The 16477-nt window shown below is 37.9% G+C and overlaps 1 protein-coding gene across 1 annotated transcript; it reads right to left on the reverse strand.

Moving 5' to 3' along the window:
* Window positions 1-1791: 1791 nt before the first annotated feature.
* On the reverse strand, window positions 1792-16299 carry gins3 (GINS complex subunit 3). Its single transcript, XM_063000347.1, has 4 exons — window positions 16258-16299; window positions 15988-16168; window positions 4643-4876; window positions 1792-2127 (listed from the first exon to the last, which is right to left on the reverse strand). Exons 2-4 carry the CDS (start codon window positions 16156-16158, stop codon window positions 1897-1899), a joined length of 636 nt encoding a protein of 211 aa, XP_062856417.1. The 5' UTR covers window positions 16159-16168; window positions 16258-16299; the 3' UTR covers window positions 1792-1896.
* Between the last annotated feature and the right edge of the window lie 178 nt (window positions 16300-16477).

Consider the following 16477-nt stretch of genomic DNA (forward strand, 5'->3'; position numbering starts at 1 on the left):
AACACAAACCTTAATAAACTTAATTAATGAAATCTGGTCCCACTGTGGTTTACAACATGTAACGTAAAGCCTCCACAAGGGGGCGTTCGTGTACGAGTTCATTCCATGCCTGTTAAAATTAGTTTATTATTAAATTATTATTATTTTTCTCAGTGACCCTGTTCTGCTGTACAGAACCAGCGGCGAGACCCAGTGTGTTTGTACGTGCACACACACACACACACACAGCAACATGTACAAATAGGATTTATGATGTTGTTTACCGACCTAAATGACACTTTTGTACACACACACACACACACACAGACACACATCTCAACCCAGACTGGGCAGTGCAGTGGGAGATTTAAATGTCACCTCTAATTTATAAACCACAGACAACCAACTGAAAGGTCACACACACACACACACACACACACACACACACACACGATGTACGGCAGCACTGACGCACAGCTTTCACTAATTTACGGTTTAATCTGGCCTTCGCTTTCCGCTCTCACAGTCAGATCGACTCAATCCGCCCCCTGCTGGTAACATAATGCAGCTCTCACGTCCACACACACGTCACGTCCACCTGTGTTAGCATTTCTTCACTGGCGTGGTGCCGTACTGGTGCCAATCTCTAAAGGTTTAGCGCTTTTCCACTGCAAAATCAAAGGTTCCGGACCCATTAGCTTGCTAAATTGAAGCCAACAAAGCTGTGACGAACAGCCACATCCATATAAGTAACTGTCGGGCTCTTAAACCAGTAGTGATGCAGGTCAGCTGTAAAAGGTTTGCAAGAACCAGCACCAGTTTCAGCACACGGTGTGTGTCCCATAATTAGGGCCCTAATACACCGATCAGAGTTTCTACACTCACTGTCCATGTTATCAGCTCCACTTTCCATATAGAAGCACTTTGTAGTTCTACAATTACTGACTGTAGTCCATCTGTTTCTCTGCTGTTCTTCAATGGTCAGGACCCCCACAGAGCAGGTATTATTTAGGTGGTGGATCATTCTCAGCACTGCAGTGACACTGACATGGTGGTGGTGTGTTAGTGTGTGTTGTGCTGGTATGAGTGGATCAGACACAGCAGCGCTGCTGGAGTTTTAAACACCTCCCTGTCACTGCTGGACTGAGAATAGTCCACCGACCAAAAATATCCAGCCAACAGCGCCCCGTGGGCAGCGTCCTGTGACCACTGATGAAGGTCTAGAAGATGACCGACTCAAACAGCAGCAATAGATGAGCGATCGTCTCTGACTTTACATCTACAAGGTGGACCAACTAGGTAGGAGTGTCTAATAGAGTGGACAGTGAGTGGATACGGTGTTTAAAAACTCCAGCAGCGCTGCTGTGTCTGATCCACACATACCAGCACAACACACACTAACACACCACCACCATGTCAGTGTCACTGCAGTGCTGAGAATGATCCACCACCTAAATAATACCTGCTCTGTGGTGGTCCTGTGGGGGTCCTGACCATTGAAGAACAGGGTGAAAGGGGGTAACAAAGCATGTAGAGAAACAGATGGACTACAGTCAGTAATTGTAGAACTACAAAGTGCTTCTATATGGTAAGTGGAGCTGATAAAATGAACAGTGAGTGTACTTCCACATCTTGGACATTTTGACTAAGCGATTGCTAACCGAATTGCCGTAAGATTGCTAGGACGCCTCGTAGTGCAAATTATATAATCATTTAATTATAATCATGACTTTATTCTGGTCCTGCTTTGTTTGCTCAGACACCTTGGGATGTAAATCATAAATACGTACACACAGTAAATCAAGCCAACCGTACAAAATACTTTCACCTTTATTAAAAGTCATTTTAACTTTACAAACACACACACACACACTCATCACTATCGTCTCTCCGATCGGTTTATCTCGGCTCGGCCGCTCAGGACTGCAGCTCGACGATCTTCCTCTTGCGGTAGTTGGTGACCAGGCTGGACGCCGTGAGCTGCGAGGCTCGCCCCCTCTCCCACAGCTGGAAGGCGTTCAGGCCGCTCTGACCCGAGCGGAACAGCGCCCTCTCCAGACAGTCCAGTCGCTCCAGGAGCGCAGACGTGTCCTCGTTATAGGCGTTCTGGGACGAGTCCATGGTGCGTCGGAAACGCCCGATAAACGTCTGCACGCGGGAGAACGGAAGCTACGTTAAAGACGCAGTGATGTGCTACCATTTCAGATCTTAGATCGTCTATACAAGCACATTGGTTGTGATGGATTTATTTATTTATTAGGATTTTAACGTCGTGTTTTACACTTCGGTTACATTCATGACAGGAACGGTAGTTACTGGTTACACAAGATTCATCAGTTCAGGTTTTTTAAACTTTCAACTGCTTCCGTGCTGTGGGCCGCCACAGTGGATCATTCTGGTTCATTTACCTGATTTGGCACAGTTTTTACCCCAGATGCCCTTCCTGACGCGACCCTCCATGTTTTTGTTATTTTATTTCTGCATTTTCTCCCTTTTTCTCTCCCATTTTAGATAAATCAATTTGTATTCTGTTGCCGGGGACACCGGTCGCGCCTGACACGCGCTCCCTCTGACGCGTGCACCAGGGGCGGCTCGTTCCTTAGGGCGATCGGGGCGACGCACCACCAAAAGGGCGAAAGGGAGAAAATTTTTCTATCACAGCTGTGAATGTTCTGGACGCTCTGTCTTGCCTCGGAATATCGTCGTCCAATCAGCGTCGAGTTGCGTTCCGTACAGTACCGCCAGGATACAGTACCCGGATCGCTCTCATAGACTCATGTTAAAGCTCTTTTTTTTTAACTGCAGGCGCTGCAATACATTCTGAATGGGTTCCGGGAGGGCTCGCACGTGTCGCGATCTCGTCACCATCACCTCAGTTCGGAGCAACTCCATCGTGTCATTAAGGGAAATGCCATTCAGTCATTGTAGTAATCAGGATAAATTAGCAACTTAAGAATTAGGGCCGCCCAGACCAAATTTAAACATCAAGTATCTACAAAAGGGGGGAAATCATATAAGTTACAAGTAAATTACAAGTAAGTATTATAATTTTTAAATTGTGAATTGTGATTGCACTTCTGTATCTCCCCAATTGTTTAATTGTACGTCTTTATTCATTGCACATCAGCCCCGATGCCCCCGATCTTTATTCTGGATCTGCTGCACCTAAAATAAAATGCTATCTGATGAAGACTGAATTAAATTGTTAGTGTGAAGCTTTACATTTTATGATTAATGGTAACGCTGGTCTCTCTCTCTCTCCATGTTCAGAGTTATTTGTGAGGGCAAACTGACAGATGAGTTAATTATTTAAGCTTTAATTTACCCCATTGAACGGGTCACCTTGGCCATCATCGCAACAACTGCCCCCTCTGAGAGATTTGGCAGGAGCCGCCACTGTAGTGCACGGTCCACCAACTCGGTCGGAGGCCGGTCTCGCGCATGGAGAGTCATGCACTAATCTCTGAGTTCTGCCGCTCCAATATGCGATCTTAAAGGCTGGTCTGGACCTGCGTGAGTGGGATGGAGTTACACTGAGCTTAGTGTGGCTATCCAAATGCGATACGTCTCTCTGTGTGGGAAATGGGTTTCCTCCGGGAGCTCTGGTTTCCTCCCACAGTCCAAAGGCATGCAGTCAGGTTAATTGAAGATGCACAATTGTCCATGACTGTGTCTGACATTAAACTTGAACTGAGCAATCTTGTGTAACCGCTAACTACCGTTTCTGTCATGAATGTAAACAAAGAGTGTAAAACATGAGGTTAAATGTCTGTATGATCTGTATTTTTTTATGATGCTTCTACTTCTGGGATAATAAGCAGCTGCCTTTGTTTCCTAGGTCGTTTGTTTGTGTGATGTAGTTGTGAGTTGTGAGTAGCTCACGTAAACATGGATTATTAACGTGCATATAAACCTAATATTCAGATTACGGTCCTAATCTGATTTCTTGCAGGAATCTGACTTTTATGCATGTAAACACACAGGAGCATGTCATTTGTGTCTCACATCCACTGTGGTGTGGTAAGATATCGTACCAAGACTTTTGTTTTTTAACCCTTTGATGCACAATCTGGGTCAAAAGTGACCCAACTGAGTTTTTATTTTCTATATCTTTGCAATAAATTAATTTCGTCATTCAAGCTTCCATGAATTCCTCAATTAACTTGTTTTTGATAATCACAAATCCTTATTTCAGTTTTATATTTTTAACTGTTTTAATAAAAATCATTTTTGTATCACTACCCTTCTAATGCACAACATGGGTCAAAAATGACCCTTATGTATTTACTATGGAATTTGACAGAAACTACTGACATTTGTAAGTGTTTGTAGTCAAAAACATATTTACTGATCTTTTGAAAGACAACCAAAGATTAGGCCCTTGTATCTTGAATATGTCCAATACTATTTGCTTGCAAGCTGTTTACATATTCTAGTATAGATAGCTTTTATTAACTAAGTACATAACTAAATACATGAATAACTGAATAATGTGCATATGAAAATATTCTTGAATGGATGAATATGGGTCATTTTCCACCCATGTTGTGCATTAGAAGGGGTTTGCTAAGCTTGTGCATCAAAAGGTTAAAAACACCCCCCTTATAACCCAATCTGAAACAGGTAGATGGTTAGTACCACAGTGGTGTTAGAGAACAATCACCTGTAGGATCGTCTGAGCGATCTCGGGGTTCTCCGCGTTCTCAAAGTGCAGCATCTGAGAGCCGAAGCCGTAGTAATACGGCCCCATCTTGTGCAGATCCACCACGTTAGCGTCGGCCCCGAACACCGTCCTCCAGCCCTCGCGGTAAACCTTCGGCAGGTCCACCGAGATCACCCGCCTCTTCCTCTCGTACAGACCCTTCGCCAACCACAGCGGCATTTCCATCTTATTCCCCTGAAAGATAAACACACACACCATCACACACATACATACACACACAGGTAAACATCAACACAGGGGAGAAGGCGTTACACATACAGCAGTGATAAACACACACACACACACACACACACACTATAGCTAGTGTAGCAGCTAGTGCTGCTACTGCACACATAAATTACACCAGCATAGTTCAGTATATACTGATGTTTAAGGTCGTACCTACAGTATATACTGATGTTTAAGGTCATACCTACAGTATATACTGATGTTTACAGTCATACCTACAGTATATACTGATGTTTAAGGTCATACCTACAGTATATACTGATGTTTACAGTCGTACCTACAGTATATACTTATGTATAAGGTCGTACCTACAGTATATACTAATGTTTAAGGTCATACCTACAGTATATACTAATGTTTAAGGTCATACCTACAGTATATACTAATGTTTAAGGTCATACCTACAGTATATACTGATGTTTACAGTCGTACCTACAGTATATACTTATGTTTAAGGTCGTACCTACAGTATATACTAATGTTTACAGTCGTACCTACAGTATATACTTATGTTTAAGGTCATACCTACAGTATATACTAATGTTTACAGTCGTACCTACAGTATATACTAATGTTTAAGGTCATACCTACAGTATATACTAATGTTTAAGGTCATACCTACAGTATATACTGATGTTTACAGTCGTACCTACAGTATATACTAATGTTTAAGGTCGTACCTACAGTATATATTGATGTTTACAGTCGTACCTACAGTATATACTAATGTTTAAGGTCATACCTACAGTATATACTAATGTTTAAGGTCATACCTACAGTATATACTGATGTTTACAGTCGTACCTACAGTATATATTGATGTTTACAGTCGTACCTACAGTATATACTGATGTTTAAGGTCATACCTACAGTATATACTGATGTTTACAGTCGTACCTACAGTATATACTAATGTTTAAGGTCGTACCTACAGTATATATTGATGTTTACAGTCGTACCTACAGTATATACTGATGTTTAAGGTCATACCTACAGTATATACTGATGTTTACAGTCATACCTACAGTATATACTAATGTTTAAGGTCGTACCTACAGTATATATTGATGTTTACAGTCGTACCTACAGTATATACTGATGTTTAAGGTCATACCTACAGTATATACTGATGTTTACAGTCGTACCTACAGTATATACTAATGTTTAAGGTCGTACCTACAGTATACAGTGTATCACAAAAGTGAGTACACCCCTCACATTTCTGCAGATATTTAAGTATATCTTTTCATGGGACAACACTGACAAAATGACACTTTGACACAATGAAAAGTAGTCTGTGTGCAGCTTATATAACAGTGTAAATTTATTCTTCCCTCAAAATAACTCAATATACAGCCATTAATGTCTAAACCACCGGCAACAAAAGTGAGTACACCCCTAAGAGACTACACCCCTAAATGTCCAAATTGAGCACTGCTTGTCATTTTCCCTCCAAAATGTCATGTGATTTGTTAGTGTTACTAGGTCTCAGGTGTGCATAGGGAGCAGGTGTGTTCAATTTAGTAGTACAGCTCTCACACTCTCTCATACTGGTAACTGAAAGTTCCAACATGGCACCTCATTGCAAATAACTCTCTGAGGATCTTAAAAGACGAATTGTTGCGCTACATGAAGATGGCCAAGACTACAAGAAGATTGCCAACACCCTGAAACTGAGCTGCAGCACAGTGGCCAAGATCATCCAGCGTTTTAAAAGAGCAGGATCCACTCAGAACAGACCTCGCGTTGGTTGTCCAAAGAAGCTGAGTGCACATGCTCAGCGTCACATCCAACTGCTGTCTTTGAAAGATAGGCGCAGGAGTGCTGTCAGCATTGCTGCAGAGATTGAAAAGGTGGGGGGTCAGCCTGTCAGTGCTCAGACCATACGCCGCACACTACATCAAATTGGTCTGCATGGCTGTCACCCCAGAAGGAAGCCTCTTCTGAAGTCTCTACACAAGAAAGCCCGCAAACAGTTTGCTGAAGACATGTCAACAAAGGACATGGATTACTGGAACCATGTCCTATGGTCTGATGAGACCAAGATTAATTTGTTTGGTTCAGATGGTCTCAAGCATGTGTGGCGGCAATCAGGTGAGGAGTACAAAGATAAGTGTGTCATGCCTACAGTCAAGCATGGTGGTGGGAATGCCATGGTCTGGGGCTGCATGAGTGCAGCAGGTGTTGGGGAGTTACATTTCATTGAGGGACACATGAACTTCAATATGTACTGTGAAATACTGAAGCAGAGCATGATCCCCTCCCTCCGGAAACTGGGTCGCAGGGCAGTGTTCCAGCATGATAATGACCCCAAACACACCTCTAAGACGACCACTGCTTTATTGAAGAGGCTGAGGGTAAAGGTGATGGACTGGCCAAGCATATCTCCAGACCTAAACCCAATAGAACATCTTTGGGGCATCCTCAAGCGGAAGGTGGAGGAGCGCAAAGTCTCGAATATCCGCCAGCTCCGTGATGTCGTCATGGAGGAGTGGAAAAGCATTCCAGTGGCAACCTGTGAAGCTCTGGTAAACTCCATGCCCAGGAGAGTTAAGGCAGTTCTGGGAAATAATGGTGGCCACACAAAATATTGACACTTCAGGAACTTTCAATAAGGGGTGTACTCACTTTTGTTACCAGTGGTTTAGACATTAATGGCTGTATATTGAGTTATTTTGAGGGAAGAATAAATTTACACTGTTATATAAGCTGCACACAGACTACTTTTCATTGTGTCAAAGTGTCATTTTGTCAGTGTTGTCCCATGAAAAGATATACTTAAATATCTGCAGAAATGTGAGGGGTGTACTCACTTCTGTGATACACTGTATATTGATGTTTACAGTCGTACCTACAGTATATACTAATGTTTAAGGTCGTACCTACAGTATATATTGATGTTTACAGTCGTACCTACAGTATATACTTATGTTTAAGGTCGTACCTACAGTATATACTAATGTTTACAGTCGTACCTACAGTATATACTAATGTTTAAGGTCATACCTACAGTATATACTAATGTTTAAGGTCATACCTACAGTATATACTGATGTTTACAGTCGTACCTACAGTATATACTAATGTTTAAGGTTGTACCTACAGTATATACTGATGTTTACAGTCGTACCTACAGTATATACTGATGTTTAAGGTCGTACCTACAGTATATACTGATGTTTAAGGTCGTACCTACAGTATATACTAATGTTTACAGTCGTACCTACAGTATATACTGATGTTTAAGGTCGTACCTACAGTATATACTGATGTTTAAGGTCGTACCTACAGTATATACTGATGTTTACAGTCGTACCTACAGTATATATTGATGTTTACAGTCGTACCTACAGTATATACTGATGTTTAAGGTCGTACCTACAGTATATACTGATGTTTACAGTCGTACCTACAGTATATACTTATGTTTAAGGTCGTACCTACAGTATATACTGATGTTTACAGTCGTACCTACAGTATATATTGATGTTTACAGTCGTACCTACAGTATATACTGATGTTTAAGGTCGTACCTACAGTATATACTGATGTTTACAGTCGTACCTACAGTATATACTGATGTTTAAGGTCGTACCTACAGTATATACTGATGTTTACAGTCGTACCTACAGTATATATTGATGTTTACAGTCGTACCTACAGTATATACTTATGTTTACAGTCGTACCTACAGTATATACTTATGTTTAAGGTCGTACCTACAGTATATACTGATGTTTACAGTCGTACCTACAGTATATACTTATGTTTAAGGTCGTACCTACAGTATATACTGATGTTTACAGTCGTACCTACAGTATATACTTATGTTTACAGTCGTACCTACAGTATATACTTATGTTTAAGGTCGTACCTACAGTATATACTGATGTTTACAGTCGTACCTAGAGTATATACTGATGTTTAAGGTCGTACCTACAGTATATACTGATGTTTACAGTCGTACCTACAGTATATACTTATGTTTAAGGTCGTACCTACAGTATATACTTATGTTTACAGTCGTACCTACAGTATATACTTATGTTTAAGGTCGTACCTACAGTATATACTGATGTTTACAGTCGTACCTACAGTATATACTGATGTTTAAGGTCGTACCTACAGTATATACTGATGTTTACAGTCGTACCTACAGTATATATTGATGTTTACAGTCGTACCTACAGTATATACTGATGTTTACAGTCGTACCTACAGTATATACTTATGTTTAAGGTCGTACCTACAGTATATACTGATGTTTACAGTCGTACCTACAGTATATATTGATGTTTACAGTCGTACCTACAGTATATACTGATGTTTAAGGTCGTACCTACAGTATATACTTATGTTTACAGTCGTACCTACAGTATATACTTATGTTTAAGGTCGTACCTACAGTATATACTTATGTTTACAGTCGTACCTACAGTATATACTTATGTTTAAGGTCGTACCTACAGTATATACTGATGTTTACAGTCGTACCTACAGTATATACTGATGTTTAAGGTCGTACCTACAGTATATACTGATGTTTACAGTCGTACCTACAGTATATATTGATGTTTACAGTCGTACCTACAGTATATACTGATGTTTACAGTCGTACCTACAGTATATACTTATGTTTAAGGTCGTACCTACAGTATATACTGATGTTTACAGTCGTACCTACAGTATATATTGATGTTTACAGTCGTACCTACAGTATATACTGATGTTTAAGGTCGTACCTACAGTATATACTGATGTTTACAGTCGTACCTACAGTATATACTAATGTTTAAGGTCGTACCTACAGTATATATTGATGTTTACAGTCGTACCTACAGTATATACTGATGTTTAAGGTCGTACCTACAGTATATATTGATGTTTACAGTCGTACCTACAGTATATACTAATGTTTAAGGTCGTACCTACAGTATATATTGATGTTTACAGTCGTACCTACAGTATATACTAATGTTTAATGTCGTATCTACAGTATATATTGATGTTTACAGTCGTACCTACAGTATATACTAATGTTTAAGGTCGTACCTACAGTATATATTGATGTTTACAGTCGTACCTACAGTATATACTTATGTTTAATGTCGTACCTACAGTATATACTGATGTTTACAGTCGTACCTACAGTATATACTAATGTTTAAGGTCGTACCTACAGTATATATTGATGTTTACAGTCGTACCTACAGTATATACTGATGTTTAAGGTCGTACCTACAGTATATACTAATGTTTAAGGTCATACCTACAGTATATACTGATGTTTACAGTCGTACCTACAGTATATACTTATGTTTAAGGTCGTACCTACAGTATATACTAATGTTTACAGTCGTACCTACAGTATATACTAATGTTTAAGGTCATACCTACAGTATATACTAATGTTTAAGGTCATACCTACAGTATATACTGATGTTTACAGTCGTACCTACAGTATATACTAATGTTTAAGGTCGTACCTACAGTATATATTGATGTTTACAGTCGTACCTACAGTATATACTAATGTTTAAGGTCATACCTACAGTATATACTAATGTTTAAGGTCATACCTACAGTATATACTATTGTTTACAGTCGTACCTACAGTATATACTAATGTTTAAGGTCGTACCTACAGTATATATTGATGTTTACAGTCGTACCTACAGTATATACTGATGTTTAAGGTCATACCTACAGTATATACTGATGTTTACAGTCGTACCTACAGTATATACTAATGTTTAAGGTCGTACCTACAGTATATATTGATGTTTACAGTATATACTAATGTTTAAGGTCGTACCTACAGTATATATTGATGTTTACAGTCGTACCTACAGTATATACTTATGTTTAAGGTCGTACCTACAGTATATACTAATGTTTACAGTCGTACCTACAGTATATACTAATGTTTAAGGTCATACCTACAGTATATACTAATGTTTAAGGTCATACCTACAGTATATACTGATGTTTACAGTCGTACCTACAGTATATACTAATGTTTAAGGTTGTACCTACAGTATATACTGATGTTTACAGTCGTACCTACAGTATATACTGATGTTTAAGGTCGTACCTACAGTATATACTGATGTTTAAGGTCGTACCTACAGTATATACTAATGTTTACAGTCGTACCTACAGTATATACTGATGTTTAAGGTCGTACCTACAGTATATACTGATGTTTAAGGTCGTACCTACAGTATATACTGATGTTTACAGTCGTACCTACAGTATATATTGATGTTTACAGTCGTACCTACAGTATATACTGATGTTTAAGGTCGTACCTACAGTATATACTGATGTTTACAGTCGTACCTACAGTATATACTTATGTTTAAGGTCGTACCTACAGTATATACTGATGTTTACAGTCGTACCTACAGTATATATTGATGTTTACAGTCGTACCTACAGTATATACTGATGTTTAAGGTCGTACCTACAGTATATACTGATGTTTACAGTCGTACCTACAGTGTATACTGATGTTTAAGGTCGTACCTACAGTATATACTGATGTTTACAGTCGTACCTACAGTATATACTGATGTTTAAGGTCGTACCTACAGTATATACTGATGTTTACAGTCGTACCTACAGTATATACTTATGTTTAAGGTCGTACCTACAGTATATACTGATGTTTACAGTCGTACCTACAGTATATATTGATGTTTACAGTCGTACCTACAGTATATACTGATGTTTAAGGTCGTACCTACAGTATATACTGATGTTTACAGTCGTACCTACAGTATATACTAATGTTTAAGGTCGTACCTACAGTATATATTGATGTTTACAGTCGTACCTACAGTATATACTGATGTTTAAGGTCGTACCTACAGTATATACTGATGTTTACAGTCGTACCTACAGTATATACTAATGTTTAAGGTCGTACCTACAGTATATATTGATGTTTACAGTCGTACCTACAGTATATACTAATGTTTAATGTCGTACCTACAGTATATATTGATGTTTACAGTCGTACCTACAGTATATACTAATGTTTAAGGTCGTACCTACAGTATATATTGATGTTTACAGTCGTACCTACAGTATATACTTATGTTTAATGTCGTACCTACAGTATATACTGATGTTTACAGTCGTACCTACAGTATATACTAATGTTTAAGGTCGTACCTACAGTATATATTGATGTTTACAGTCGTACCTACAGTATATACTGATGTTTAAGGTCGTACCTACAGTATATACTGATGTTTAAGGTCGTACCTACAGTATATACTGATGTTTAAGGTCGTACCTACAGTATATATTGATGTTTACAGTCGTACCTACAGTATATATTGATGTATAAGGTCGTACCTACAGTATATACTGATGTATAAGGTCGTACCTACAGTATATACTGATGTATAAGGTCGTACCTACAGTATATACTGATGTATAAGGTCGTACCTACAGTATATATTGATGTATAAGGTCGTACCTACAGTATATATTGATGTATAAGGTCGTACCTACAGTATATACTGATGTATAAGGTCGTACCTACAGTATATACTGATGTATAAGGTCGTACCTACAGTATATATTGATGTATAAGGTCGTACCTACAGTATATACTGATGTATAAGGTCGTACCTACAGTATATACTGATGTATAAGGTCGTACCTACAGTATATACTGATGTATAAGGTCGTACCTACAGTATATACTGATGTATAAGGTCGTACCTACAGTATATACTAATGTTTAAGGTCATACCTACAGTATATACTGATGTTTACAGTCGTACCTACAGTATATACTTATGTTTAAGGTCGTACCTACAGTATATACTAATGTTTACAGTCGTACCTACAGTATATACTTATGTTTAAGGTCATACCTACAGTATATACTAATGTTTACAGTCGTACCTACAGTATATACTAATGTTTAAGGTCATACCTACAGTATATACTAATGTTTAAGGTCATACCTACAGTATATACTGATGTTTACAGTCGTACCTACAGTATATACTAATGTTTAAGGTCGTACCTACAGTATATACTAATGTTTAAGGTCATACCTACAGTATATACTAATGTTTACAGTCGTACCTACAGTATATACTAATGTTTAAGGTCGTACCTACAGTATATACTAATGTTTACAGTCGTACCTACAGTATATACTAATGTTTAAGGTCGTACCTACAGTATATACTAATGTTTAAGGTCGTACCTACAGTATATATTGATGTTTACAGTCGTACCTACAGTATATATTGATGTTTACAGTCGTACCTACAGTATATACTGATGTTTAAGGTCATACCTACAGTATATACTGATGTTTACAGTCGTACCTACAGTATATACTAATGTTTAAGGTCGTACCTACAGTATATATTGATGTTTACAGTCGTACCTACAGTATATACTAATGTTTAAGGTCGTACCTACAGTATATATTGATGTTTACAGTCGTACCTACAGTATATACTTATGTTTAAGGTCGTACCTACAGTATATACTAATGTTTACAGTCGTACCTACAGTATATACTAATGTTTAAGGTCATACCTACAGTATATACTAATGTTTAAGGTCATACCTACAGTATATACTGATGTTTACAGTCGTACCTACAGTATATACTAATGTTTAAGGTTGTACCTACAGTATATACTGATGTTTACAGTCGTACCTACAGTATATACTGATGTTTAAGGTCGTACCTACAGTATATACTGATGTTTAAGGTCGTACCTACAGTATATACTAATGTTTACAGTCGTACCTACAGTATATACTGATGTTTAAGGTCGTACCTACAGTATATACTGATGTTTAAGGTCGTACCTACAGTATATACTGATGTTTACAGTCGTACCTACAGTATATATTGATGTTTACAGTCGTACCTACAGTATATACTGATGTTTAAGGTCGTACCTACAGTATATACTGATGTTTACAGTCGTACCTACAGTATATACTTATGTTTAAGGTCGTACCTACAGTATATACTGATGTTTACAGTCGTACCTACAGTATATATATTGATGTTTACAGTCGTACCTACAGTATATACTGATGTTTAAGGTCGTACCTACAGTATATACTGATGTTTACAGTCGTACCTACAGTATATACTGATGTTTAAGGTCGTACCTACAGTATATACTGATGTTTACAGTCGTACCTACAGTATATACTTATGTTTAAGGTCGTACCTACAGTATATACTGATGTTTACAGTCGTACCTACAGTATATATTGATGTTTACAGTCGTACCTACAGTATATACTGATGTTTAAGGTCGTACCTACAGTATATACTGATGTTTACAGTCGTACCTACAGTATATACTAATGTTTAAGGTCGTACCTACAGTATATATTGATGTTTACAGTCGTACCTACAGTATATACTGATGTTTAAGGTCGTACCTACAGTATATACTGATGTTTACAGTCGTACCTACAGTATATACTAATGTTTAAGGTCGTACCTACAGTATATATTGATGTTTACAGTCGTACCTACAGTATATACTAATGTTTAATGTCGTACCTACAGTATATATTGATGTTTACAGTCGTACCTACAGTATATACTAATGTTTAAGGTCGTACCTACAGTATATATTGATGTTTACAGTCGTACCTACAGTATATACTTATGTTTAATGTCGTACCTACAGTATATACTGATGTTTACAGTCGTACCTACAGTATATACTAATGTTTAAGGTCGTACCTACAGTATATATTGATGTTTACAGTCGTACCTACAGTATATACTGATGTTTAAGGTCATACCTACAGTATATACTGATGTTTAAGGTCGTACCTACAGTATATACTGATGTTTACAGTCGTACCTACAGTATATACTGATGTTTAAGGTCGTACCTACAGTATATACTAATGTTTAAGGTCATACCTACAGTATATACTAATGTTTAAGGTCATACCTACAGTATATACTGATGTTTAAAGTCATACCTACAGTATATACTGATGTTTAAGGTCATACCTACAGTATATACTGATGTTTAAAGTCATACCTACAGTATATACTGATGTTTAAGGTCATACCTACAGTATATACTAATGTTTAAGGTCATACCTACAGTATATACTGATGTTTAAGGTCGTACCTACAGTATATACTGATGTTTACAGTCGTACCTACAGTATATACTGATGTTTAAGGTCGTACCTACAGTATATACTAATGTTTAAGGTCATACCTACAGTATATACTAATGTTTAAGGTCATACCTACAGTATATACTGATGTTTAAAGTCATACCTACAGTATATACTGATGTATAAGGTCGTACCTACAGTATATACTAATGTTTAAGGTCATACCTACAGTATATACTAATGTTTAAGGTCATACCTACAGTATATACTGATGTATAAGGTCGTACCTATAGTATATACTGATGTTTAAAGTCATACCTACAGTATATACTGATGTTTAAGGTCGTACCTACAGTATATACTGATGTTTACAGTCGTACCTACAGTATATACTGATGTTTAAGGTCGTACCTACAGTATATACTGATGTTTAAGGTCGTACCTACAGTATATACTGATGTTTAAGGTCATACCTACAGTATATACTGATGTTTACAGTCGTACCTACAGTATATACTGATGTTTAAGGTCGTACCTACAGTATATACTGATGTTTAAGGTCGTACCTACAGTATATACTGATGTTTAAGGTCATACCTACAGTATATACTGATGTTTACAGTCGTACCTACAGTATATACTGATGTTTAAGGTCGTACCTACAGTATATACTGATGTTTAAGGTCGTACCTACAGTATATACTGATGTTTAAGGTCGTACCTACAGTATATACTGATGTTTAAGGTCGTACCTACAGTATATACTGATGTTTAAGGTCGTACCTACAGTATATACTGATGTTTACAGTCGTACCTACAGTATATACTGATGTTTAAGGTCGTACCTACAGTATATACTGATGTATAAGGTCGTACCTACAGTGTAATACAGATGTTTAAGGTCGTACCTCGGGTATATGGTGAGTCTCGGATGATTTCTCCAGGAAGCCGAGTTTGGGGAAGTGTGTCTGGGTGCAGCACGGTAACCGCTCCTGGGATAATAAAATATCATCCAGAGAGAAATAATTCTCCTCCATCCCGACACCCGGACACACCGGCATGTACGACTGAAGGTCCATCACTAATAAACTGCAGAATAAGCAGATAAACACAGAGACAAACACACAGAAATAATAATAATAATGAAAGAGAACTGTGCGGCTACACTGTAAACATACCGGAGAATGGCGCCACAGTGCGCCTGACAGCCTGACAAGCCGATCTTAGATCACATCCAACAGACAGCAATAATCGGAGCAGAACAAGTAACGACAATCGAGTTACACATTAAATTAAATACTAATAATATTAACAAGAACATAAACATAAAATTATAGAGTCATAAACATGTAAAATAGGATTTCTGATAATAAAAATATAGCCTGATTAATTAGATTG

This window comes from Trichomycterus rosablanca, chromosome 8, assembly GCF_030014385.1.
Source record: "Trichomycterus rosablanca isolate fTriRos1 chromosome 8, fTriRos1.hap1, whole genome shotgun sequence".
NCBI classification, from domain to species: domain Eukaryota; kingdom Metazoa; phylum Chordata; class Actinopteri; order Siluriformes; family Trichomycteridae; genus Trichomycterus; species Trichomycterus rosablanca.